This window comes from Anneissia japonica, unplaced genomic scaffold (genome assembly GCF_011630105.1).
Source record: "Anneissia japonica isolate Jap-2015-1 unplaced genomic scaffold, ASM1163010v1 scaffold2834_len698180_cov181, whole genome shotgun sequence".
In the NCBI taxonomy this organism is placed as follows: Eukaryota; Metazoa; Echinodermata; class Crinoidea; order Comatulida; family Comatulidae; genus Anneissia; species Anneissia japonica.
The window spans coordinates 630,287-658,189 of NW_022704877.1; the positions used below are offsets into that span (position 1 = coordinate 630,287).

The following is a 27,903-nucleotide window of genomic DNA, read 5'->3' on the forward strand; positions in this document are numbered from 1 at the left end:
CTCTCTCGGTATATATCCTGGTATTTCAACTGTCGCATTTATCGTTATTAACACAAAGTAATGGCCTTTAGACGGATGGGGGAATGATTACATTAGTTATCTTGTTGAGAAAGATTAGAAATCCCTCAGTAAAAACAAAATGTCCTAATATTTTTAATTCAGATTTCAAAATATTTGTTGTTGTGTATTACTTAGCGGTTTCTTGACACACTTTTTGGTTAATAATACAGTAATAATATTTTATTTCAAATTAGAAATCACATACATAACAATAGTCATGATGATAGTGCAACTATGCTCCCTTTACAGTATTCCCTTTAAAATAGTATGGATTATCGCTAATCTCATTAAATTTAACTAATTGCTGTCTAAAGTTGATGCTTAGTTTGTTTTGGCATTCGTTAGTTTGAACTAGATACATATTGCTTAAAACTAGGTGACAGTGTAATCAGGTTTATCTAACAGAATGGGTTTAACCTTTAAAAGGCCATGGATAAATCAATGATTGTTAATGTATGTTGAAATTTTTGCACCATCATGGTGTTTTCCCTTGGATGTACGCTGCTTTTGCACCCGTAGACTTAGACTTAGTGCCTCCAGTCACTGTTAATGGACCTTCAGGCATGTCAATCAAACTTAATCACTGACCAATCAGAACCTAGCTAAAAACATGCACTTTTCCCACAAAAAATGTCCTAAATTAAAGCACATGATTTAACATATATGTTTACACTCTGTTTTGTTTGAATTTTAGGAACAATATCCATATTCAATAAATGCTAATTATTAAATAAAATTGATTAAATAAATTAATTAAATATACAATGGGCGGAACTTAGTAAAAAGATATGTTTTGGCTTTACAGATTTTTTTTTACTCTCTTAAATAGATTACCAGCCAATCTGAGGGTCTATGTAAAAGAATACGGAAATTTCAATAGCATATTCGTTGCATTTCTTAAATGCTTTGGAACTCTAAGAAGCTATATGACCTACTTATACAAATTTAAGCAATTTAAGTACAGTATTTATTTATAAACATGTTTATTGTTGAAAAGGATTTTTGAGGGGCGTTTATTTAAAATGGATACGTAAAGACTTATTGATCCCAACCAGGTTAGAAAAGATGAAATTCTACTGGAGTAGATCATGAATTAGAATGTGTTGAGAATGATGCTGCTTCCATTAGATTTGTTTTGTAATTGGGGGGATGGGGGTGTGGGGAGAGCCTTTATTCAAGGTGAAAATAAATGTCATGAGGTGTTTATTCAAGGGTGAAATTTATTCTAAAGTAGGCTCTAGAGGGCATTTATTTGAGGAGGGGTGTATTCAAAGCATGGCGTTTATTCAAATAAATACAGAATAGAATTTTATGCAGAAGTTTATACGATCATCAAAGACACAAAAGTTTTTGTTGCTTTTATTTTATTTGACAAAAACATGTGACATGCCTAAATATGGTCATGATGACATCACACCATGACCATATATAGGCACATCATGACTATATACTGTGTGGTCATACAATGGTTTTTACTTGTTAAAAAAATGTGATAATCTGGACAGAGGCTTATATTTGTGTAAAAAAAAATATTGATGTCAATCATTCACACTATATTTCCATATATGGTTTCTCTTTTGGTTTCAGTCTATTTTTGTCCTTGGATTTAGGGGTAAAATATTTTCTTTTTTAAACTGACCTTCTTACGAACAGGTAAAGATAAGCTATATGTAGGTCTATAGTATATTGACCCTTGATGATTTCCTTTTTTTTTATAAATTCACCCATAAACAAAAAAAATTAAATCACAATAACAAATCTTAGTCAAAAACTAATCTAGTGCTATCAAAATGGTGAACGGAAAAGTAAGACCTAACAAGGGGTGGGGACAATGTCCTAAGGTTTGTTTGATTTTTGATTTGATTTTTCTCATGACAAGTGTCGGAATATTAAAATCAATACAATGAAGATCATTAAACAAAACAAATGCACAACAGAGTGGTTCAAATAAGTGATGTTCAAAAGTATAGGAAAATATATTTAAGATATTTATTATAATTGTATACAAACATATATTTTCTCCATGAGTAAAATACCTAGTTCAAATTAAAATTTAATACTCTATGTCTATTTCTGATTGCTATTTGGGTTTAAAAAAGTTGTATTAATAAAGTTGAATTTGTATTGTTAATGTTAGAACAGTCTTGGTTCAACAGGCTTAAAAGTTGATTTTGCATCTAAGGTGCTAAATGTGTTGATCACAAAACAACTTGAAACAAAACAGTCTTATAAAAATCTTTGTATAACTACTACACTATCTATCAGATAATATAGATTACTTGGAAGCCCAAGCAATCCTTGAGTAATTTTTTGATGAGCATTTATCATTAACTCCCCAACTAACAAGCCAATTCAAAACTTCCCCCGAGCAAAGCATTGATAAGAAGAATTGTGCTTTAAAAAAAAAAATTCAATGACACTTCAGGGGGAAGTGACAGGAAGTTTTGATGCCCATCGTAATGAGGAGAAAATCCCTTAAACTTCACCCAAGAGCAGGATTTGATACATGACACCAAACTGACTGCTTGCTGTTGGGAGATCTAGGCCAGTTCAAATGTACGAGGGTATTAAGATGGAGTACTCACTCTCTCCCCAGAGACCCGTGCAATGGTCAATGAATAATGCAAAAACCCACTGTTATGTTGTATACCATATATTCTTGCATATTTGGTATACAACGTAACAGTGTTGTACACCATATATTTTTGCATATAAGACAAGGCTTAAAATAGCAGAAATTACAACTGAAAAAAGGGAGTCGTCTTATATACTCCCAACACATACATTAACAAAATATTTTTAGATCATGTCTTTTGTGCGGGTCGTCCGTAACACGCAAATCTACTACTGAAGTGAAGCTACTAACGGTTAGTATGAATGAGCGCAGTTTTTAATGAGAGGAAGTATCATTTAAAAGCCCATAAAATGGTATTATTTTGAAGCCCTACGGTGAAATGGGTTGTCTTATATGCCTGCCTAGAAAAACGTCCGAAAATCTATTCAATCTGGTGGGTCGTCTTAAATGTAGATCGCATTGACGGTGTCACATTCAGATTCAACAGGATTCGACTTGAGGGTTGTTTCTCTTAATTTTACTACCCTGCTAGTGTAATATTTTTTTTCATGTGATAGACCTGATGTTAAGATGAAAGTTGGCCAAAACCTGTTTTTAAGTATGACCAGTCAAGAAAGGTCAGACCACGATGTTAAGAACTAGAATGGTAACTACTGCTTCAAGCCACCTTCAACTGCTTGATATACTGTAGTTATGGTCCAGATCAGTTCAGTGCTCTTTATTCATTTAAAACATCTAAAAATTCATGAAAATATATTAATAAAAACAGAAATTTGAGCTAACTAAATAAAAGAAAAATGCACAATTTATATACAAAATATAAAATATGTTAAACAAATTCAAATTTTAAAGTGATGTTCTGTAATGCTATAGCATTGGAATCAATTTTAAAATCTACGTATTCAGTGGCGGATCCAGAAATTTTGAAATAAAGGTGGCCCAGGGCGGAACTTTTACAGGTGGAGGTAAGAAAATTTATGATTATGGCACATCTAAAAAATAAAAACATTTCATTTCATTTCTTGCTTCAATTAGTTCATGGTTTTCTTTGTTCATTGTTTGTCCTATTTCTATATTCATTGGGATTAGCAGCGCTGCGAGCATCTCCCCATAGACGATAGATACATAGCGCCTTATAAATCACCGATTGATTGATTGATTGATCTAGATGGCTGGAAATGACACACTCAAACCTAAATTTGAATATAATTTTCTCTTTTTCTTTATTTCTTTATAATTTTGGAAAATTTAGGGGGGTGGGAGGCCTACTGGATCCCCCTTCAATATGCCATTGGTATTTGAAAATCATGGAGTAATGTAATTATAAACAAAGAGCTATAATTATTCATTGATCTTTTCTGCATGTGTTGTTATTGTATCATTCATAGTATAACAGACAGCGAAGCTACTTTATAAAACAAATAGTATAAGTTTTGACAGTTGTCCTAATTCACCTCTCACAACAAGGAAATCATCTTTACCTTCCTAGAGACTTAGACTGCTAATTTTCTTTGAAATAGTTTGACAAAAAATTTAATTGGGGGAGGGGGATTCTGCACCTGCCGTTGACTGTTACTTGTGTACATGTACAGTAAGGTCATAATATAATATGATGTAATATAAGGTCATCTGAGCAATAGGGGCTTAATTGAAACCAACAAAAGCAGATTTTAGTGAGTAGGAATAACAATAACAGGATAACTTCATTTGTTATAAAAATACAGCGTACAAAATTATGAAAATTTCCTTCCTCATTGTGAATGAAGTCTAGTACAAAATTAAATATAAATATTTATTTGTACTATACTAACAATAAACTAATAATAAGTAAAATAATAACACTGAAAATAATAATAATAATAATAATAATAATAGGCCCTATAATAATAATAATAATATATTACTAATAATATATATTAAAATTAATAGTAGTAATATTATTGTTATTAATATTTATAAAGTAATAAAAATATTAATTACAGCTAACATCATGGTTTAAGATTTATTTATAACATGATAACATGTGAGAATAACTACTCTACTTGGAAAATTGCAATTATTTGTCAAAGTTATTTTAAGTCCTCTTGCTTTGATTTTGGTTCAGTTACAAGTCTCCACAGGTTGCAGTATTCTCCCAGAAATTGGTATGCCCTCCCCCCCCCATCCCCATACTGCCGTGAGCAAGCAAAACAATCTTCGCAGATTCATGATGTTTGCATGTTTTGACTGCTTTAATTATTATCGGATTTTCCCTGAAGTCAGCTGGCTTGGCCATCACCTACAAGAAGCAAAATACAGTTAAATGTACAGAAGGTCACGAAATCCGATAACATGGAACAGGCTTCTACACACTTTGAACCCATTTGATTTAAGCCCTTGTGTAATTCATCGATTACAATACAACTGAATATAAGGCGACCTGCGTATAAGACAACCCGCGTATAAGACAACCCTAAGTTTGAGAAGGTTTTCGAACAATTTTTGTATGTCAGGCAGTGGCGGCGTCAGCGGGGTGGCAGGGGGAGCTTAAGCCCCCACCAGACAGGTCAAGGCCCCCCCTCCCGCTCGTCGGGCAGTCAGACCATAAAACATATAGAAATAGGCCCACACCAAGCCAACACATGTCTGTTACAGTCTGAGAGTGCCATTTTCGGTTGATATTCTTTAAAAAAATCTCATTTGGGAGGGGCAACCCCCCTCTCAACCCCTTCTCCCAGCTCGAGCATTTTTTTTTAATCTCTTGTAGTGAAACCACCACTTTTATTTATCACAAAAAAAACATTCCATCAAAACAACACAAGATTCAAATCAAAATAAAATGACTGAACATCATCAATAAGTGTTTTATTTATTTTTTTTTTTATGTTAATATTTTCACCTTTTTCAGTATTTTTTTTAAAATTTATTTTCTATTATATTGTTTATTTGTACTGTATTCTTAATTTATTGGTTTTTTACATCAGTGATACAGAAAATCAAGGCACCAAAATTCCAACAGCCAAATACAGTATATGAATGTTATCTATGCGTATCTAACAAGTCGTACAAACACTTTAGATTTATCTAATATTTTTTATGTTGCGTATATAAGATGATCTTCGGTTGTGATTTGCTATTTTAAGCCTCGTCATGCGAGTATATACGGTAATTGTGATGATGGCATCGATAAAGCATCTAATGAAAAAAAAAATGATATCATTTCCTTAGCACAGAGTAGCTCCTACACCTGTCCAGGGATAATCCAAGTTCTACTGGATTGAAACAACCGGATTAACTTATTACAAGCAATTAATCACCCCAAAGAATTTAAGCTTGTTTTAAATCAGCTGTTGGTTAGAGATACTGCTTTTTTAAAGGGCGGTGTGTGTAAGTACCCTTTATGAGAGAGTCGAGGCGTTACCCTCATAGCCAGGCTATGGTGTGCCCAGTTTTATCCATAGGTCATTGTTTTAACTGGATTTCCTTAGATTTATACTTCTCTTTCAAAGAATATTGGAACAGCGGGTGAACCAAACAAAGTTCGACTCCTGCTTCTGTTTGATATTCTGTGTCTATAACAGATCAGCGCTGTACGTTGAATTAGCAACGAATTGGTTATTATTCATCTATTATATTTTCTAATGTTTTCAAAAGCAGTTGTTCTTGCATATAAGCGTGCCCAATTTTATGTACTAGCCTTTACTCAGGCCAAAGACCAGAGAATGACTTTTACAAGTACAGTATTGGCTTTGAATCAGGCATACACTGAACAATTGCTATTTGAATAAGAAGTGGATTCTCTTGGTGTAAGCCCATCTCCCAAAATTGGCCCAATTACATGTACATGTATTATTTTTCCCCTCCAAAAATTACTCACACCCCCCCCCCAGTTTCCCCCAAAAAATCATGGTCAGGTTAGTTAAAAATCACCTTATTTTACGAACTAGCGCCCCTCAACCGATCATCGAGCCCCCACCCCCACTTCACCTTCACGTTCCCCCATCAGCACCTCCATTTCCAGACTTCTAGATACGCCACTGGGGAGAAGGACTTGGGAAGAGGTTCCTGCCTATTACAGTTGTCGAGACTTGAATACATATGTCTTTCCTCTCCAGGGAGATGAGTGGTTTAAGGGCCATGTTTATCCATATGTCTGTTGTTTTCGGTAAGTTGGGTGTGTTTGCACTACGGCTTCTGAGGGCCGCTCAAATTTCCAAATTCAAGTTGAATGAATATAAGTAAGAATTGCCACTGATGAAACAGATGTGATGGGCAAGAGAGGTGTGTGGGGGTGGTGATGAGGGGATAAGGATGCTTTTGAAGGAGAGTGCAGTTGCATAAAAAGGTATTGAAGTCCTGTGGCTGCTGTTAAAAACAAAGGAAGATGCTCATCTAAGTTGAAAGAGCAATGGATAAAGCCACATTGTATTCAATCCAAAATTTCTAACCGCGTTTCCGATGCGCTAAATGCCAACCTCCCTATTTTCACATGCTGATTCAATTTTGTATCCGTTTTGGTAGTATGCTTTCCGATACGAAAATCTGGATTCGGTGTGAATGCACCTTTTATAGTTTTATTGCAATGTGGCTATTAAATTATGGTTAAGAAGGAAGATTGCTGCTCCTCTTGGTACAGCCCTCTTGGAGTTCACTGATTTTAATGCTAGGCCTAGTTAAATGATTCACTGATAACTTCCTTCTCATTTCCCATCTCATTTTCACTTGTCAACAATGTTAGAAGCAAGAACTCCTAGAGGTCTGTGGAGGTGCTTAGCCTCCAACTGTGTCAGTAACATCAAACAATGCTCCAAAAATAGTTAATAACATTCGTCATTGTATACAGCAAGATTTTGTTACAATTACATGCGGAGAGAAAACATGTTTCTTGGCAGAACACGTAATTAGCCAGATTGTAAGCCAAATATTGTTAATTATCCTGTTTTGGCACTGCAATTTGAGAACTGTCAAGTTACTTTTGCAATTCCATGGTCTTTCAAAGGTTTTCAAATATTCTTTTATGAATCTGCATTTCCAACAATAAGGGCGACATTTTCTGCAAATTTCTAAGAGGCACATGATTTTAGTACACATGTACTTTTCCTATTCGAGACTCCCTTTATTTCCGAGACCCCTCTAATTCGCAGATCTGCCAACCCACCCAATCCTGTCGGGTGTCACCCGATATTTAAACAAATCTCCATTTCACCCGATTGAATGTAATTTTCACCTGATTTCACAGGCCACCCCACCTCCCCAAAAATACTCCGATTTATGCATAATTTGTTTGATTTGATTGTTATTATTCAATGTATTCGCCACTTGCTCGCTTCGCAGTGCAATAAACAAGCAGCCATTTTTAATTCGAATGTCACCACCAATGGCCAATGATTTGTAGTGACGTGATTTTTTGGTATCTTGCATCATCTGTTTGTTAATTCTGGAAACCTCCAGATTTTTTGGTAAACCTTCAGATTTTTTTAAAGATTCTTAAAAAAATCTCCAGATTTTCATGACCCAAGGGTTGGCAGTCTGAATTTGAGACAACTTTTCAAAGTACCAATAACAATCTTCAATCTTTTGACACAAAACCTCTAATTGAAGACTGAAGCCAGATAACGTAGAACACTTCACTTAATAACACTCATCAGTATAATGCAGTTTGGATTCTCAGTTGTGTCAAGTTGTTTTTCATGATATTTTTTTAAAAAATGATATTTTTTGATATATCAAGGTATCTTTATGCATAAAAACAAAACATAACAAAAATAACCAACATAATTTACTAGCAGTTAAAAAACTGAATTGTGAAAAAATGTTTCAACTTTATAATTCCAGCATCATTTCTCATTATGGCAATGAGGAAAAACCTATGTTCTGTTAATGTTATACAACAGACATGAAGTTGAGTTGTTTTTATTGGTATAGTTCTTTTTATTAATATTGTACTTTTTTTTATATTACAATACATAAATTTGAATAGTGTATTTCTCGATATATTTCAATTGAGGAGAATCCAGTTGGCTTTGAAGACTCATCATCACTCAAAATTTAACTTGTGATCGTATTTTGTAGTGTTATTTCTGAAATTCTCAGTACCAGGATGGCTTAGATGTACAAGGTTAAAAGTAATAACATTATTAGTTTTAATGTTAATCCCAGAAGATGCATATTTTATTAAAATGCTTAATTTTTAGTTCACATATTAGTCGGCTGTTACACCAATCATCACCCCTCTGCTCCAGATGTGTTTTCTCCTTTTGACCTGAGTTTGACCTTATCTTGGCATAGAGGATGTTTCACTTTCCTTTTAAGTCCTTTCCAGACTATCAACTTTTATTTAACAAAAACATGCGACACACCTAAATATGGTTATGGTGACATCACACCATGACCATATGTAGCCCTGGTTTTTAATTAATTTGTTTGAAAGCCAATTGAGTTGATCTCATGAGCCAAAGATAATCTCCGTCGAGCAATCGTTATACATCTGGGTAAAACTCTTTCTGCTAAGTTAGATCTATTTGAAAGGTTTTTTGCAATCTTATATTATACTAGGCAGTTTTCGCCGCACGACGTTAACCTTAACGCAGAGTACGTTAATTTCAGAATTTTTACGTGCTCGACGTACGTTAGTTACGTATTTCAATTTGTTTACAAAAATGGGCGGAGCTATCGCGCTGCATGTTGGGTACTAACATTGAAGTTAAGGTTAAAGTTGTGCGGCGAAAACTACTTATTTTTAATTGTACCATGCCTGCACCAGCAGCCATAACCCAAACTTGGGTTGTTGCGAAAAATTTGTGTGTGGATGTGTCATCAATTCAATAGTTGCTAGTCAAATTTGGTGAATCTCTTTATCAATTTAATTGGTCACAAAAAATTGAATACAAAAACCTACCATACACTTTAATTCTCTACATATTTTTTTTTTAAATACAGAATGTTTCATGCATATAGAACATATTACTTTTTATTACTCCTGTAAAGTTACAAAATGCTATTAACAAATCACAGTAAAGAGAAGAAAATACAGAGACGGCACTATAGTCGGTTTAATGCTGATACTGTATGATTTGAACAGAAGGCTATTGACGAAACAGTGATCAGAACAATACACAGAGACAGGACTTTAATTATTTAAAGGGACAATCGAAATGTACTTTTATAAGCTGTTCTGTGGTTCACTAAGTGTTTAATGTCATCATATTAAGTACGAATGTTATTGACAATGAAGTTATTGCAAAATAACCTAAAATTTAGTTGTGTTTACCTGGGTAATTAAACAATGAGATTCTTTCTACCATCGGTCTCAAATCTGGCATCGGGACCCTGCAATTGCTATGTCAAATTTATCAGAGCTATTAGAAATACCAATTTTTTGAGCTTTTTAATACTGTAGTTCTGAATGGGGTCACCCTTACATCATAACACATTTTTTCTTTTTTGCTTGTTCGAAACAACACACAGTGAAGAATAGAACCACGGAAATCACCCGATTTTTGCACTTTCCATTCTGTTTATGGCCTAGGTCTATATCATCTTGCTAATTTTAAAAACCATCCCCTTTTGTTCACATTGCTCAGGGGTTGAATTTTTGTCTTTACGTTATTGAAAATGTATTCATCTAACTTTTAGTATGTTTTTTAAATATATTTTTTATTTAAATTCTTTTCCCTCATGGGCCAACTTAAGGGCTGCCTATTAAGAGCCAGGAATATACAATATAGGCACATCATGTCCATAAATGGGCATACAACCAAGCTTGAAACATCATTTTTTATAATTAACCATTAGTAGCTCCAGGCATGCTGAGAGCTTTTTAGGAAAGATAAATTCTCGACAGAAGCTCTCATCCAAGCACGGAGATGCTCTCGGGGCCAATAGTTCACATCCTATTTAATAAGATGTGGGAAAGCTGTAAGTGTTCGCACCCAAAGTCAACCTCCCATAGGATTAATGTCGCCCCTTGCAGGATAGATTTCCCCGTACTGTGTCACAGTCCCTTGACAAATCAACATCCCTTTATACTTTGAACCCAGGATATTGGGGAGGTCATTACACTAGAAAGAGTAACAGATGTACGGTAGCTTTATAGGCCTAACATTTTAGGATATGTTAAACAGATAATGAATAGTTATGAATGTAATTGGAAAGAATATTCCGTGAGGTTGAAATATGGAATGTTTCTTTCAATGAGCCAATGTTGGATTTTACAAATGTAAACATATTCAATCTTTCATCAAATGAAAATTTTTCATCCAATTGTACAAATGAGATAATTATTTATTTTTGCCATACCTAATTTTTTTAAAGGTCGTTTGCCGGTGTTTGCATCAGGCATTCTGCTATGCAGATCATCCGCCAATTTCCTTATAGTTGAGTAAGGGGACGTATGAACTGTCATGCCGAGAGAGAGAGAGAGAGAGGTATAAGAAAAAGCGAGAGGTATAAAAGTAAAGTTGGCTTCAGGGTTAATTGGCTAATGCTAAAATTGCCCAGTGAAATCTGATTTGCTACTTTGATACCCACACTGTCTGTGTTCCCCCTCACAGAAACAAGTTTTCATAGGTGGTGTGGCGGCTGACGTCTTTTTTCTCATACCTCCCTCTAATCAGTGGTGTATCCAGGGTTTTGAAAATGGGGGAAGGGGGTGCTGAATAAAACTTTACGCAAGTAGTAAAACTAGGGATAGGCTATGACTACACCATAAATTGGTTAACGTTTGAAGTGACTTTGTCAATTATTTCCATTAATTTACTATTATTTTTTCATGTTTAATAAAGAAAAACCCCAGGTTACACTACTGTTATTAAGTGCTGGTCGTCGATTATAGCTCATGACGCTGCATTTGAGTGTTACATTTTTTTTCACTTTAATCAATGATTATGTGTAAATTTACACAACAGGTTTTTAATCTGTTTAGCTTGTATTCTTCCAGGAATTCTTTCCAATTTGCAAGGCCTCGCCTCAAAATGAGTCACATGGGTGCAAAATCAAAATTTGTGTTTAAATTATATTTGAATAGGTCACATTAACCTTTAATTTGGACTTTGTATGACTTCCATGGGAGATTCAGAAATGTGAGCTTTTGAACTTTAGATGTATTGGAACCTATTATAGTTTTGAGAAAAGCAGCCTCAAAGTTAAACATTCGAGTCAAATAGCTGAGCAGTTAAGTTAGGGGCCCGCAACCTACAGCCATAATATCAGTGCTGGTTCGAACAGCAGGCTCGTCTATTGCTCTGGAGGTGGAGCAAGTCTTTTTGGATAAGGACTATAAACCATAGGCCCAGTGTACATACAGTAATATCCTCATGTGCCCTATAAAGAACCCAGTACATCTTTCGCGATAAGTAGGGGGTTATCCTGGTGTACTGGTCCATCTCACAGACCCTGCCCTCATCCAGTACGAAAATACACCGACAGGTGGTCGGTACTAGAATGAAAGATATAATTATATATTTTTTTTTTGCATAGAAAGTTTTTTGCAAAAAAAAAAAAATAATTATATAAAAAATTGTAATAAAAGTTAATTTCAACATTTTGACTATAAACTATATTGTTGGTTAATCATATGACCCCACTAACGATTTTCATTTCATGGAAAACTCACATTTCACAATAATTTTGTGGGTACTCTAACCCAATAAAACCAGGGAACATTGAAATAAATAACCTTCACAATCTTTCCTCATTATGGATAATTGCAAGGAAGAGTTTATTTGTTACTCATTGAAATCCTGTTTGTTTTCTCTATGTTCAATTCTGGTTGAATCTGTATAGTTTTAGGTTGAGTCAAGTGGCTGAGCGGTAAGGCAGGGCGTCGCTAACTACAGCCTTAACATCGGCGCTGGTTCCAGCCGCCCCTCGCCCATGGTTCGGTTGGTAGAACCAAGTCTTCTTGGATAAAGACTTAAAATGGAGGTCCAGTGTATACATCTGGCTCGTGTGCACTTTAAAGAACCCATTGCATCTTTCAGAAGTGTAGGGGGTTACCCCGATGTTATGGTTCATTTCAGCCCCTGTCGTTGTGGAATGATGTTAACATGTTTCTACCAAGAAGCGCCTCTTTATGGCTGCTAGGTAGTCACGGACCACGCCCATACGCAATTCAGCACAATGACGCTGCAAGTTATGGGTTATCTCCTACCTTTACCTTTACCTTTTATATTTTGTCTTTAATTTTCAATTTTTTTGTGTAATTATTTTATTTCAGAAATTGCCCATAATTTCAACCACTACCGCTATAGGTTCTCTATGCCGAACACTGATTGGCCAATTCCATTGAACAAGATGTGGTACAGTTTCAACATGGGCAAAGTTCACTTTGTCATGTGAGTATTGTTATAATACCAGTAATTATGATTTACATCAGATTTAAAAAAAAACATTGTGTTGCACAAGCTTGGTTTTAATTATTATCTTCTTCCAAATTTAAGGCCAACTTCATAGTTGAAGGCTTCGACCCAAGCTTCTGCCGCAGAAGGAGTCTCACTGGAAGGATTGTATAAAATATATTATTTCGGGTTTAAAATATTTTTTTAAAATTTACGTTCGGATTTACACGGGATGGTAGTGGTATTAAGCCCCCTGTCAGACAGGCCAAGCACAATCGCATCTGGCACGATTTGTCGAATTAAAAAGGAGAAAATAATCTTAAAACATAAACAAGTTTAAAAAATCCTAGAATTTGTCAGTTTTTCTAGGAGTTACTTCCCCTCCCCCTTTGGCCACCACCAGGGCTTTGCCTATAGACTCAGACCTTATTGTTGGACAGCTTAGCCCCTTTCCTGTTGGGCAATTTTAGCGCTGCTGCAGTTCCATACATCCATCATTGCATAAAAGTTAAATTTTCACTTAAAACTAATTTAAAATTCCTTATTTTACAGTTACTCAACTGAGGTTTTTTTCACTAGTGGCCCAGTTGATGAGCAGTACCAGTGGTTACAGGCCGATCTCACTCAAGCCAATCAGAACCGAGATAAACAGCCATGGGTGATTGCCCTCGGCCACCGGCCAATGTACTGCTCCAATACAGATGGTGACGACTGCACTCGTGAATTTTCTGACGTTCGCCTTGGGTAAGTATCTCAAAAGTGATCAAATAGCGTTTTGTGTTTTGTGGCAAAAGCCATATTTTTTCTTCTAAAGTTAAGAAGTGCCATTGACTTTGTGCAAGGTGCCCTACTTAAACATTAGCACAATTTATGCTTGCTTAATCACCTTGTTTTTTTAGTTTTGTTTTAATCTTGGGAGCAAGTGTACAGTATTGGCTATAACAATTATATTGTACTGTTTTATATTTTGTATTAATTTGTATGTGTTGCTGGGTGCTGGAGAATAACAATACTAGGTATCCCAGGTAAAGAAGAAATACATAAAGATGAAATTATAAACAAATAACTATTGTTCCACAGTCAGGGTGGATTTATGTTATAGTCACTGAGCAATATTCTAGTATTAGTGAAAATAACAAATAATATTTTAGTACTTGCAACATGGACATTAAGGTTTGCCATCTGTCTTTGTCATTTAAATAAAACATTTACTTACGTTTGCCTCTCTCCACCTTGGAGTATAAGTGGGTAACTGGTAGGATGGTGTGGCATTGAACGTATGTGGTTGTGTGTGTAGAGCAGCATCACTAGGGATACTCCCCAGGGAGCAGAGGAAGTTGCAAAAAATTGTCCTGGTTTGCAAACTAAGTATCCAGTGACCAGGGAAGCACTGATGCCAGTGCCTTTGTATATTCTCTGGAATGTAAAAGGCGACATATAAATTTGTATTCTAAATAAAAAAAAAAAAAATTGTTTACCAACATGTTGTATGTATCTATACAAAAGTTTGAAGGAAATATGTTTTTTTTAAATTTTTATTTTAATTAAAAGGCAATAAATTACTTTAATAATAAAGATTAATTATTTCAAACTTTTAATTTTATGGCTTACAACTTCACACAGATCAATGAATGGAAAAAAAAAGTTTAAAAACTATTGTTTTGAACATCAAAAACTAGTGATTTCCCAAAGGCTGGAAGATTAACCATAAAGCCTACAGACACTAGAATGTTCTTAACATCACATACCTTGTCTGCATCAGATAATCTGCATGTTTGACTTCCATGCAAACAGACTGATTTAGTATAGCTTCCGTTAAAATGAGAAGATTTAATAGATTGTTTCATCAATTCCCTCTCTCACCGGCAGACTATGAAGATCCATTAAACTTTCAGCGTTGGCTAATTTTACCAGTTTTTCATTAAAAAATCTTATTGGCGTGGGTGTGTACAGAGATTTAAAGATTTCTATCTTCTTTTTGAAGAATTACTTCTCATGATTGATTTTCTTTAATAGAAAGGAAATAAGCAAAAATGTACTCACAAAACATGTAGTTTCTGAAAGATATATAACTGTGATGACCTTTTAAAGTTTATTTTTTTCTTATATGTGACCCACTCTAGCATAAACAGGCTCAACCACATTACATATATACTGTAGGAACCAGATGATTTTTTTCCAATAAAGATAATCTCTTGTCTCAAAAAAAAGAAAAATGACTTTATTATATCTTTGTACTGTAGCGGTTATAAGATAATTGATGCAAAAATTGTGAAGATGATAATTTTTATTTTGTCCGACATGCATTAAAATAGTCAGTACAATAGGAATTTTAGCTGAATTGTAGACTTTTGTTATTGATGATAAGTTTTGCCACAGTCAGTCACAAATTTCAGCAAGGTATTAGCTGTTAATAGAACATGAGAATGAGAAAGTATGTTTTTTCTTGCCAATTAGCAGACAAATGATTGTTTCTGTATTCGTTGAAGAACTGATTGTGGCCACTGGTAAGTGGTGGAGGAATCTCTCTGACCCGTCAATCTAATTATTACAAAAGTGGGGTTTGGTGACCGACTAGGCACCTAGCATGGTCCATAGGCAGAGCACAAGGTGGAGGCCTAGTCCCTAAGTTCGGCGTATCATGTAGATTCATAATTCAAACATTTACATGAGAGTAGATCAAACATTTTTTTGCATTTTAATATTATTTATTTTTACAATTTTCATTTGTTTTGTCTCGGTGTCCCCGTAGGCATTAGCCCTGACTGGACTCCCTCCCTCTTGATGGTAGCGCAAAGCATAAAAAAATTGAAGTACTTTAGTAGCTCAACTTGACAATATTTAAAGGTATAAACATGCTTTAAATGAATTCCATGCACAGTGGTATTACAAATAGGTTTGAATCCCCCTAAGGCTTCTTCGGGAGCCCTACTACCATGGTCGGGGGAAGTCCAGACCACTTTTGGCGTATTTAGAATTTTAAAAAAGAATTTTTGATGGGTTTTTCATGGCCCCACTCAGAGCCAAAAAATGCTGATAAATATCCTGGGGCCATTGAAGGCCTTAGGCCCGTGGTTTTACCCAGTGAGAGCTCACAGCTGTTACGCCACTGGTCCTGCATTTCCACTGCCCTGGCAAATCACAGAAATGCTATAATGATCTTCCACATTTGTTTTACCATATCAGTCACACTTTCCCACGTGTTGCCAGTCACCATACATAGTAAATCAATGTTTCATCATTAATATAAATACTAGCAATGAGTTGCAGATTAGCCCATTGCAGCTGTAACACCGCAGCTGTAACACAGAACTGTACGTGACCTCTAGTATTGAGCAGGCTGCATTTCTGTCAGTGTGTGGTGTGCTGACGAGACTGTGGTCACACACTGTTTGTAATATTGACCATGAGAATTAACCTCTGCCGAAACGGTGATGAATTCACTTTCTTGTGTTGAAATGCTCTTTGAAAATGACATACACCGTGTTCCACTCACTTTAGCAAAGGAAAATTTAAATTGCTAGACAATGTGATGATTTAAACAAGAATTTACATCCACTATTAAAGCTAAATATAAATAATGATTAGGTTTATTGTTTGCTTATTGTGAATAGTGTGTAGGACTTTAAATATTGCATGCACCAGGAACAAATTAAAAAATGGTTTGATTACTTCTGTGACATACTGTATTGGTTAAGTCATTCCATTGGAAATTCTGCACGAAGTTCATGGAATACTTTTTTATACCTTGTTTCACTACCCAAACGGCACCCTCCGCTGTTGCCGTCCACAATTAGATTTTATTTTTGGCTTGTTATAGCGTACCCATTGTCATTTAATTTATTATAAACATGTTGCTACCATAAAATTCTCCAATATTTTTCGTCACTATACAGCGGAACTTCCAATTCGAGACCCCACTTTTGAAACCACTTCAAAGAACCAATAACAATTTTTATTGTTTAACACAAAGCTAACGCTCAAAGTGGAGACAGAACCCCGAGACCACCCCAGATTTTCAGTCTCCAATTGGAGGGCGAACTACAAGTATTTATTGTGTGAGTGGGCAGAATTGTATACAAATTACGTCCTATATCAGTTTAGCTTTTCATTGAAATGGGGGATGATGGGATGTGAAGGTGAAGTGATTAAGTCAGGGGGCACTAGCTCGCAACATAAGGTGATATGAGATTTATTTTTGCATCAAATACGTAATTTTTTTGTTTTGCCACTTGGAGGGGCGTGAGCTTTGTTAGCAGGGGGGAGCACACACACCCCGAACACCCCTAGATACTGTATGCCACTGATTTAAGCTGGATGGGAGTGAAAAAAAATGAACAGTTTATTGTGAATCTTTGTAGATGTCATTGGCCTTTAGGACAGCGTCTGTTTATTTTTCCATTCAATAATTGCTACAATTGTCATATTCAGGAAACAAGTGTGCTGATTAGTCAACACTTTCTAAGTATTTACCAATTTAGAGTTAGCACCATGGACCAATCATATCATTTATCGCTCAAGGAAAGGCAAATGCAGGCAAGGTAATTGTAGTGTAGTTAACATCCCTGTACCTTTCTTTTTCTGTTAAGTTTGTTGCCAATTTTTCTTTTAAAAATACTATTTCCCACACATTTAATAAAAAGAAAAAACAGTTTTTAGAAAAGATTATTTTACATGGCCTTCATTTAATGAATTCAATAAACTAAGCAGAGAACTTTAATATGAGTGTTGCAAAGTTTTAATTTGAAGGGGATTGTGAAACCTAAAGCATTACGCTGCAAGGACAGGTGCTCTCAAAGTGGGGATGGTATTTCCTGCTAATATTTAGTCAAAAGCTTTGTGTTCACTTGTAGAATTTGTAGTAAAGCTTCACACATTCGTGAATAGATTCATTGTTGTTGCCAAATTTGTCATCTGTTTTTATCCAAGTTGATCCAGCTTAAATGATGTTTTATACACATAACATGACTCGCTGCCAAAAATAGATTTTGCTATCGTCACGTAGCATATGTAATACCTACTTGCCCTCTTTTTCTCTTTTGGACAGGGCTTCCCTCCTTTTTTTTTCATCCAGTGGCATATCTCGGGGGTACGCAAAGGAGCACACCCCCTCCCCCTTAAAAAGAAGCTTGCTCCTCACCAGTCACACCTTCGAAAATGTTTGATGCAAAGAAACATTCTGAAGTAGTTAAAATACACCTCATTTTACCATTAGCGACCTAGCACCCCTTCACAATCATAAAGTTCCCCCAATCCACATTCACCCCTCCCCCTACCATTTTAAGACAAGATATGCCACTCTCTTGTTCATCAGTAAGTTTAGTACATGTATTTGTATACAGTACCTCTAATTGCCACCTTCTTCAGCATAAGGTTTAGTTTGACTTTTGTACCCTTCTTCCTCCTTAGCATAAGACTTTTTCAATGAAGCTAATCATGTTTTTGCCTTGATTAAATTTGGACTAAGACGAAGGGTCAGTTTTCCCTGGATAATTGTTCCATTGTTTGTACTTGGATTAAATCACATGATAGTAACTTCTTATCATCTTCAATTACCGCCAGTGGAGGTGTATCACCATAACAATGTTCTATCATTTACTATTATTCATTGCATATTACGCTAATAACTTGAGAAAAAAAATTTGTCGTAACTAAATGGGAAAATCCTAGGGTGTATTATTATCACTTAGCCTTCGTTTGGTAGATTATCCAAATGGTAATTGTAAGGTCTTGGGGTTTCCATCCTGATGGGGACATGCGTTTTTCTTTAAATATCCATTTCACATGGATTAATTATGCTGTAGGTTTTGTGAGACTAAATACAGTACACTGTACTATAGTTATTGGTCACGTGCAAATGGCCATTTAAATGCCTAATCCTTATTGTTTGTTTGAACTTTACATGATACTCTCAAAGTGTATCTATTTTAGGGTTAGAGAAGACATATGGCCTTTTATTATTTTAATAAAGCCTGATCTAGTTTTAGAAGGCCAAGTCTAAAAATAATAACTGCGATCACACTGTTTCTAATTCCCCCTTATTTCCCCCAGTTTATTTAGGTCACCTGGTTCATATTCCTCCTACCAGTTTAAATGACTTAATACCTGTTTCAAATTTCCATCTCTGTCTATAATGTATTCTTTATGCCAATTCTCCCATTCCAGTCTAAATATAATTCCCCTGTCGTGCGACCATTGTACAACCTTCATACGATGCATCTAACTTGCTCCCTTTGAGACTCGCTCCCAGATGATGTGATATCGTTTGCTGATTATCAGTGGCAGTCTGAACAGATAGCCATTAAAAAAGATCCGTTGTGCGCGCATTGTGGCACTATCTCCTCCATAAAGTTGCGTCGGCCGACGACTGTTGGGCGCGGTGATTGCCCAGCCTTACAGGTAGCAAATCTCCCTTCCTTGTCCAAATAAGTTACCACTATCCAAATTCTTTTTCTCACTGTTTGGGCCTCCAGCAAGATATGTGAATTATGCTGTACAGTAGAACCTCTTCTTTGGGACACCACTGTTAAAGGAGACATACACGTTTTTGGTCACAAATTAAGGGAAAAATCTATGTTTTAACATTACAGCCCACCCCTTTTCAGGGGACACCCCTATTAACAAGTCATGGATCCAGTAGGGGGTGGGGGGGCACATGCCCCCATTTTGCCACTAAATTTTAAAATTTCAATGCACTGAAATTGTACTTCACTTCAGTCTTTCCATGACTTAACTTTCAGTACTAATAGTTTTCAGTCATAATTTGACTGATAATGTGATATCGTCTACAATATTTGGATATAACATTATACATTTCTGTTGTATTGCCATGTTCTGGGAATATCCAATATCAATATAAATCTTTAGATTATTCATCCGTGCCAATGTTTAAAAATAAAAACGACGACAGTGTCATGCCCTCAACTGTCAGTGTCATAGAATGTCGGCCTTCACAGGGTTCATGCTCAGTTGTGAACGTAAAGGAAAACTTCTTGCCTGCTATCCAGAGAGAAGTGTGATGTTTGTTTTAAGTTGCCTGTCAATTTGCTTTCGATTATTTCCTATCTAATTTTCAGGTTCGCACGCAACAACAGTAATCACGCAGAAACAGCTGTTATCAAGGTGCTCTTTTATGCTGAACATTTTACTTGCAAAAAATATGTATGCTGATCATTATATAAATATTATTAATAAGAATTATTGTATATTATAATGTCATTTTATGTGGCATACGCTGTAACAACCACTGTGCTTTTGCAACAGAAAATAGATTTAAAATTGAAATGAAGATCATACTGCACTAATGAAAATTTAGAAAATAAAAATATTGGTAGGTATCGCATGATAATTTAAGTTAGTTTTACCCTTTCTATCTAAAATGTGAGAAAAATCATGGAAAATGTTATTTTGTTATCAAATAAGTTATTACACATTAGAAATTCTGATCAGAGACGCTTTTTTACTTCATACCTTGCATTTCTACAGAAAAGTATAGGAAAGATATTGCAGTGTTAAAAAACAAATTTGGCTATAAAATTTATTTTTCAATCTAATTTAATTGAAAGATAAAAAACGTATGTAAATTCAGAAGTATAGTAATCCAGTTATTTGATATTTTTTATGCATTCACACCAGATCATATAATGGAAGGCATTTTTTGTTCTCGTTTTTAGGTCTGAGTAGTGGTATATTTACCATATCTGAGATGTACTTTATTGTTGAATTAGTTCTGATTAGTACCATTGGTGGATTTAAAGGGCAGGGGGTATGGGGTGGGGGGATCGAGTGAATAAACATGATTTAGCTCAACTCCCCCTTAAACTTTTACCAACATGCATGTCTGTTGTGACTGAAATAATAGCCTAGGAAGTTGGCCTAAATTAAAAGTTTTATATTTTTTTATCAACCGTACGGTGGGGACTATAATTCAATGGTGGGGCTGAGGTACTGTATGTGTTGATTTAAACTACCTGAAATTGTTAGTAGTCCCCCTTCCCCACACGAAGAATTCTGGACCTGCCGATGAGTATTGTTGTGAAAAACTAGGTGTTCTCAACTTTAATTAGACATAGACATGATAATCATCAGTAAAATGATTATATAAAATTAAAAGTATGTATTTATTTTTCAAATTTATTCTTAATTTTATTTTACTTACCTAAGCGTGTAAAATAATTTGATTAGCATGTCATATACTGTATTGTAACGGCTGTGATGGTTATCAGTGAAGGGTATAATAATTACAGTCAAATGTGGTAAGGGTTTAAATGGCCATGGTAAAGAGCTGGTTCAAGGTAACTAGAGGGTAAAGACCCTAAAATTCATAGATTGATAGACAGTTGAATGATATACTTTACATCTTTTAATATTAAAGTACCATGAGTCGAATTGATTCTGTGCCACAAAGAATCTCTATCAACGAGCGGATTGGTTGATTGCCAAAAATAATTTAAGAGTGTTGCACTATGTCACGAATCATGGTGGCTAACTACTGTACGCCAACTAGGGCCCTGTATTTCTGGCGTACAATCAGAGTTTCTGGTTCCCGCTGCTTCATGAGTGCTTCATCAGAATTCACATCTAGCACAAATAGTGGCAGATTCTAGTGTTCGGCCTAAAGCCCCTGAAAGTGGAGAGTAATATAACAGTGAATTATATGGAAATGTATTGCAAAATAAGTCACTTTAAAGGATAACAACCAGTTTATAGTGCAATCATAGCCATTGATATGCAGAGTTGTAGATGTATAAAACTAAGGTTAGAAAGGTTAGACATTTTAAGGGTGGGTGGGTGATACAGTAACCTCTAAATAATAAGAGTGGATTTTAAGAATGGACAAGGGGGTTAATAAAGGTGGGTGGAGGGCCATGAAATTAGCTTTAGACTGGTGGAAAACTTCAAGGCTCAGTGGCCCCACCCACTATAACCATAACTCCATCCCTGGATATGCTCTATACCCAGTTTTGTGTCTTGCGTAAAGTTCTTGCGTAAATCCTGGATACACCACCGGTTTTTTTGGTCCATCATCAATATTGTTGTTAGGACAGAGACTGAGTAGAAACATAACTGTTTTGACTCAGTAATCTGGATAAAATCAATCATATCGCTTTTCGAAATTGGATATTTATCATGTTTTATACCTGGTAGATGACAAAATCGGATATATGTCATGGTCTATACTTGGTAGGCGTTAAAAGATTATACTGTGGCAAAAACCTCAATCGCATGCTTTTTAAGTAGGACACTGTGAAGTCAAACTCAACTTGAAAAACATTCATACTACAGGTGTCAAATTTCATATGCAAGTTTTTTTTTTTTTGTTTTTTTTTTTAATAGTAATGGCATTTTAAACAATTTTATGTAGTTCTTACCTGCAAGGTAACTTAGACACAGACCCCACCCCCATAAAGCAATTCAGCACAATGACGCTTCGAGTTATGGGTTATTCTCTTACCTTTACCTTCCTTTACCACTGTCTGTATAAGAACACACCATTTTAATACATTCCCATGAAATACGTAAAATCAATCATTGTTTTTTCTTAGATAAAGATATCTTCACATTTTCGTTCAAACACCTTGCGAGACTTTTCGTAAACCTTGTTTCGCGAACTTATTATTTTTTTAAAGATCATCAGAGGAGGGCAGAAAAACATAAAATTTAGCTAATATTTTGCCAAAAACATCCTGAAGGAGGAGAAAATACAAATTTAATTTTATTGTTGAATGTAAACAGTGTAGTAATGGGATGGTTAATTGATTTTAAATTCATATAATTAGGAAGAAAATATACATTTTATTTTTGAAGATTTAAAGGCAGCAGGAGGGGTAGTAAAATAAAATAAGAACTTAAATTTTTTTCTGAAATTTCCAGATTTTGTGGCGACGGGTTCGCTAATTGGCCGAAACTAATATATTTTATTCTTATTCATGATCAATATTGGCAGGCGACAGGTTCGTGAAACAACGTATAAAAAAGTTTTACCTTAAAAAAAAATGCTCTTACCCAAGTGCCCATCGCCAGAAGGGTATGGTTCGACTGAATGTAGCTAAACCAAATTAACCTCCTCCTCTGGCATTAAAAACCCTCAAAATATGATGAAAATTCTTAATTGCATGGCAAAACACTTTAGGTGCTTGACCCCAAAAGAGCTTTTTCCTGGACCACAAACATACTGCCTAGGTGCCCCTTTATTCTTGCAATCCTGGGTATAGGCCTGAAAAACATTGACTATCTCAGTCCAAAGAAAATCCATCATATCACAGACTCTCCATACCCAATTTTTATTAGTGTTCAAAACCCACATAGGATTTGTGAGGTGGGCGTGAATTGTCCATTTAAAAAAATTTTTTAAGCCAGTAAAATATTGCATTTTATATGCCTTAATCCATAGTGAAAGTCATGGAGGACAAGTACATTTTTTGTAATCTGTGCCTTGATGCAACCTTATATTTTATATTTATATAAACACCCACACTCCTTCATTGTAGAGCAGAATTTGAAGTAAATAAAACCTAAAAATTGAAGGGTTTATGCAAAAGTATATCGGAAGGACATTATTTTGATGTCTATTAACTGGTAAAAACTTTATATCCCCCATATAATTTAAATTGTAAACTAGTAATACTTAAATATAAAGTAGGCAAATTTTTTTCCAACAGGTTTAGTTCATTGCAGAGATATCGTATCTTTCAACATTTATTAAATTATTTTCTCAGGCATCTGATGGCAAATATTGAACTCGAGGGAATGTCAACGACCTCTATGACAGTGTGACTCGGCTATTACCCATAATTTGTACTCAAATGATCTCAGTTTTTATAGCATTTAAATTCAAATACAAATCCCTCTACTAAAAAGTAATATCAGTTAAAACAACAGTTGGCTTTATCCGAGCACATTTTGAAGACGTCTACACTTATGATGGCATCTTTAAAAATCTAAATCTGTTTGTCTTTGGGAGTGGCAGTCTAGTTGTCAAAGTTTTAAAGGAGAATGAACTTCTGATCTAAAATCAAGAAGGCCTTTTTTTTTTTAAGAAGGTTCACTTGTCTCCGAGATGGTTGTACATGTTGAGCGTCACCATCAGTTTCCTGAGCTTTCGTCACGGTTGTAGTGCTTCCCCCATTAGCTGCAAACCACAAACATTGCTCATCAACGTCAACTGACACAATTTTAGAGACAAGGCGCTAGGATTTTTGAGTAGAATAATAATTTTACCAGACTTGCACGTTCTTGAAGACCATAAATGGAAATAATTAATAAAAAAATTAATCTTGTTTTTTTTTCTGAGGCAAATTGTACATTCAGTGAACTTTTTGCAAATAATATTTTTTTTTTAAATCTTTCAAATAATATATTATTATTGTTGTTTTTTATATGTTTTTATTGATATTATTTTTTAACAAAAATTGTTATAGTTATTGGTGATCTGCTTCTGCTGTTGTTTTATTGTCAGAGATTCTTTTTTTTTATTGTACATTTTTCCCTATTTCTTGTTTGCACAATATCCCAAAATTACTGCGAGCTACGCACGTGGCAGCTTCAAGGAACATTTGGCTTGGCCTGGAATATTCACAATAAGCTTTTCAATATGACCAGTCATGCGTGACGTCATCTACGCACAATTTTGCGTTTTTACATTATCGATCATATCATCCTAACAAATTGCCATTTCGAAATCATATTTAGTGAGCACAAACTTCAGGTCAAAGTTGAATGTTATGTACCTGAACTTTATGCGTGTGCATCATAACACGCGTACGCGGGTGTCAAAATTCTAAAATGCTCAAAATTAATTTTTTGACTAAATTAGAGCATGTTTCAGGCCATTTTGAGCATCTCAAAATTTTTCAAATTTTCTGCACCATGCGCATTTTTACACGCAGAGCACGTACGGAAGCTGGAAATTTAGTTTTTTAACATGTTTTAGGTTTCTGACACAGTATTCACAAAGTTCATCTTAGGGCCAATAGCAATGCCGTGTGCGCATCATAATGTGCGCGTACGCGTGCATTACAATTTTTCAGTGCTCAAAATCATGCCTATTTTAAATTAGCTATTGCTCCTTAGGATGAAAGGTGACCCCCAAATTTTTATTACATATTCTGAAAACACATGAGTTGTCGATATGATTTCATTGATCATATTGCTAATTGGACATTGTGACATCATCAAATTGCCATCTGAATACAAAACAAGGGTGACCGCTCAAATTAAAATATGGTACAGGCGCAAGTTACTATGTTATGTTTTTTTGAAGAGCTAATAAGATAGGAATTTTTAAAGAAATAGAATAGTTTATTTGTACAAAAAAAAGCATTACAGTATTTGGAATTAAAAATTAGGATAAATAAAATTGAACAAAAATAACTTCTTAAAATTGGAAAAAAAATATTGAATATCTATACGCGATTCAAACCCATGACCTTATGTTCTTTAGAACAAATGCTTAAGCGACCGTGCCATTCATGTGATGTGCCTTTTTAGTGGTAATGGCAATAATGTACAGTCCTGGCTGAAACCCCTGTTTTGTTTTGTAGGTGTAGGCAAAGATACTAGAAATACAAGATAGAGTTCTCACATTGTAAAAATGAGGCGGAAGTTGTGCCCAATGTAGGCGGCGCCCTTCTTTTTAACCATGGAAGTTTCCTATACTTCGTGCCCAACGTACAGGGCGCCCTTCTGTTGCTAAGTATATCCAGACGCAAAAGGCGCCCTTCCTTTTCCACTAATGGAGGAAAACTTTTTCACTAAGAGTGCGTCCGGCTATGCGATTCTGCGCTGTATTGTTGTTTTATTCTTTACTGATTCATGATTATGCTTTGATTATTTTGTGTATTAATTGGATAATAGCAACGATTTCTACCGCCACCAAGTAGGTTATGTATTCACCAATGTCACTGTCTGGGTGTCTATTCCAGTTTGTTTTTATATCTAGTATCTTTGTTGAGAATTGATATTAAAATACACGACGACTTGGTAACGAAAGTTTGGCACAAGTTATTTTAAGATCCAGCTGTAGGGGGCGTCCCATTTTTCGTATTCCCACCATGCATTTCGGTGGAACACGGTGGAACACTTTTTTTGTGTGGAGAACTCTATCTTGTATTTCTAGTATCTTTGGTGTAGGGGAATGTGTCATTTATTTTTTACTTTGATGATGTCATCATGGTAAAAATGAATGTTTTCTGACCTCTCCCCCACCTCTTAGACTATAATTTTTATTTATATTTTTCTTTTTTTATTTCTATTTTAATTTTAAAGAATTTGGGGGATAGGTTTTGAAACTTCTCAATCCCCCTCCCCCTCCCCACCATGAATCCAACAGTGGTATGCACCATTGAGCATATGAGTAACATTTAGTCACATAATTATTTTAATAGTAAGTTGTTAGCATTATAAATAGTTCTAAGCATTACAAGAATGTCACAATGAACATTTCTAGCAAGGTTGTTGCTCGTATTTTTACATAAATTTTGTATAATTTAAAAACGTACATAACACTGAAACTGCCATACACTGTTTTCTCACATTTGTTATTTAATAAAAGTTTTTGATTTATTGCAAGTTTAATAGTTTTCAATACAAAACACTATAAAAACTTGTTTTATGGTATTGCTTAAGCCAGACACTCAGTTCGCCGTATGACGTTTTTACCATCTGTTGCATGCGCAGTAACGTTCTCTGTAGAATCGCGTCGACCGACGACCATCAGGCACAGCAGTTGCCCAGCTGTAAAGATACTTTTGTGAAGGTTGGACATTAGACATCTGGCTTAAAAAAAACAAATTATAATGTATACAGTATAGTGAAAATTTTGAATCGTCCGTAAACATATGTTTAGTATGTAGCAAAGACAGACCAGTCACTCGTTGCAAAACTCGTTTTTTAGTTATTAATACAGGGTTAAAGAGTAAAATCAGAGCTATATAATGGTAAGAGAATCATTAAAATCCAACATTTCATTATGAAGTTACATGAATTTAGACATACAGCTGTTTAAAGAACAATATTTGAGAAATCAGCCTTCAAAGTTTATGGTTTTGTGCATTTCTCAAGCAGAAACCATCACCAAGTCATTAAAAATTGATGTTTTAACATTTGAAATGAGGAAAATAAAACAGCATAGCATGATATAGATATATAAAGGTTAGTTTAGTGCAATAAAATAGATTTCAAAAAATTCGACATTCCAGCATGTTTTGGTCAATATCGCTGAAACAGGATTTGCAACAAGTGACATGGTTTGGCTTGTCTTTGCCACATATATAATTTTACATTATATATAGAATATCTCTTTTTTTTTAAAATAAATAAATAAGTTATGAAATGATGATGCTTGTGAAAGTGATAGGAGGCTTGCTAAACAAAGTTTGGCAAATGAGGGCAGCAAACCAGTTATTCAAATTCACAATACTGAGTACTTAAATGTTTTCCACTTTCCACAAGGAGTACATAGTATTAAGTTACGTTTCCTTACTACGGTAGTAAATCCTTGCTGAGCCACTAGTGCCCATAGAGCCTGGAGCTTATCCCCAGTTTCTGTAGCATGTACCTCTGCGTGGGATGCTCGAAGTAGTCTTCTGGTACCCATTAATACAGTCAGATAGACTTTTAAGCAAAGAAAGTTAGAGCATCTTTCAACTCCTGTTGCATCGTTGTATTTGGATATTAACTGGAACCTGTTTTTTACGGTAATTGTCATTCAGCAACCACCACTGTTGTTACTAGGTTCTCATTTCTTTTTGTAATTGTCTGCCAGTCACCAACCCCTTCTGGCTTCCTATTAATTGTTCGGTTGTTGAATCATCAATCAGAGTGCTTACTTTATGTGAAAGGATCTGAATTTTACTGAAATAAATCACAAAATGTGATTTATTTCAGTAACATGTATTTTCTTGTCGCAAATCCTGTTTCAGAGATAATGGTCAAAACATGTTGGAATGTATA

General features: G+C 35.0%; 1 protein-coding gene across 3 annotated transcripts in view; it reads left to right on the forward strand.

Annotated features, from left to right (window-relative positions):
- Positions 1 to 27,903, forward strand: part of LOC117104795 (acid phosphatase type 7-like) — a 41,669-nt gene that overhangs the window by 8,720 nt on the left and 5,046 nt on the right. For all 3 annotated transcript variants that reach the window (XM_033245642.1, XM_033245643.1, XM_033245644.1), the window contains 2 exons: positions 12,831 to 12,948; positions 13,504 to 13,695. In XM_033245642.1, coding sequence (XP_033101533.1) covers positions 12,831 to 12,948; positions 13,504 to 13,695 — 310 coding nt within the window. The remainder of the gene's footprint in view (positions 1 to 12,830; positions 12,949 to 13,503; positions 13,696 to 27,903) is intronic.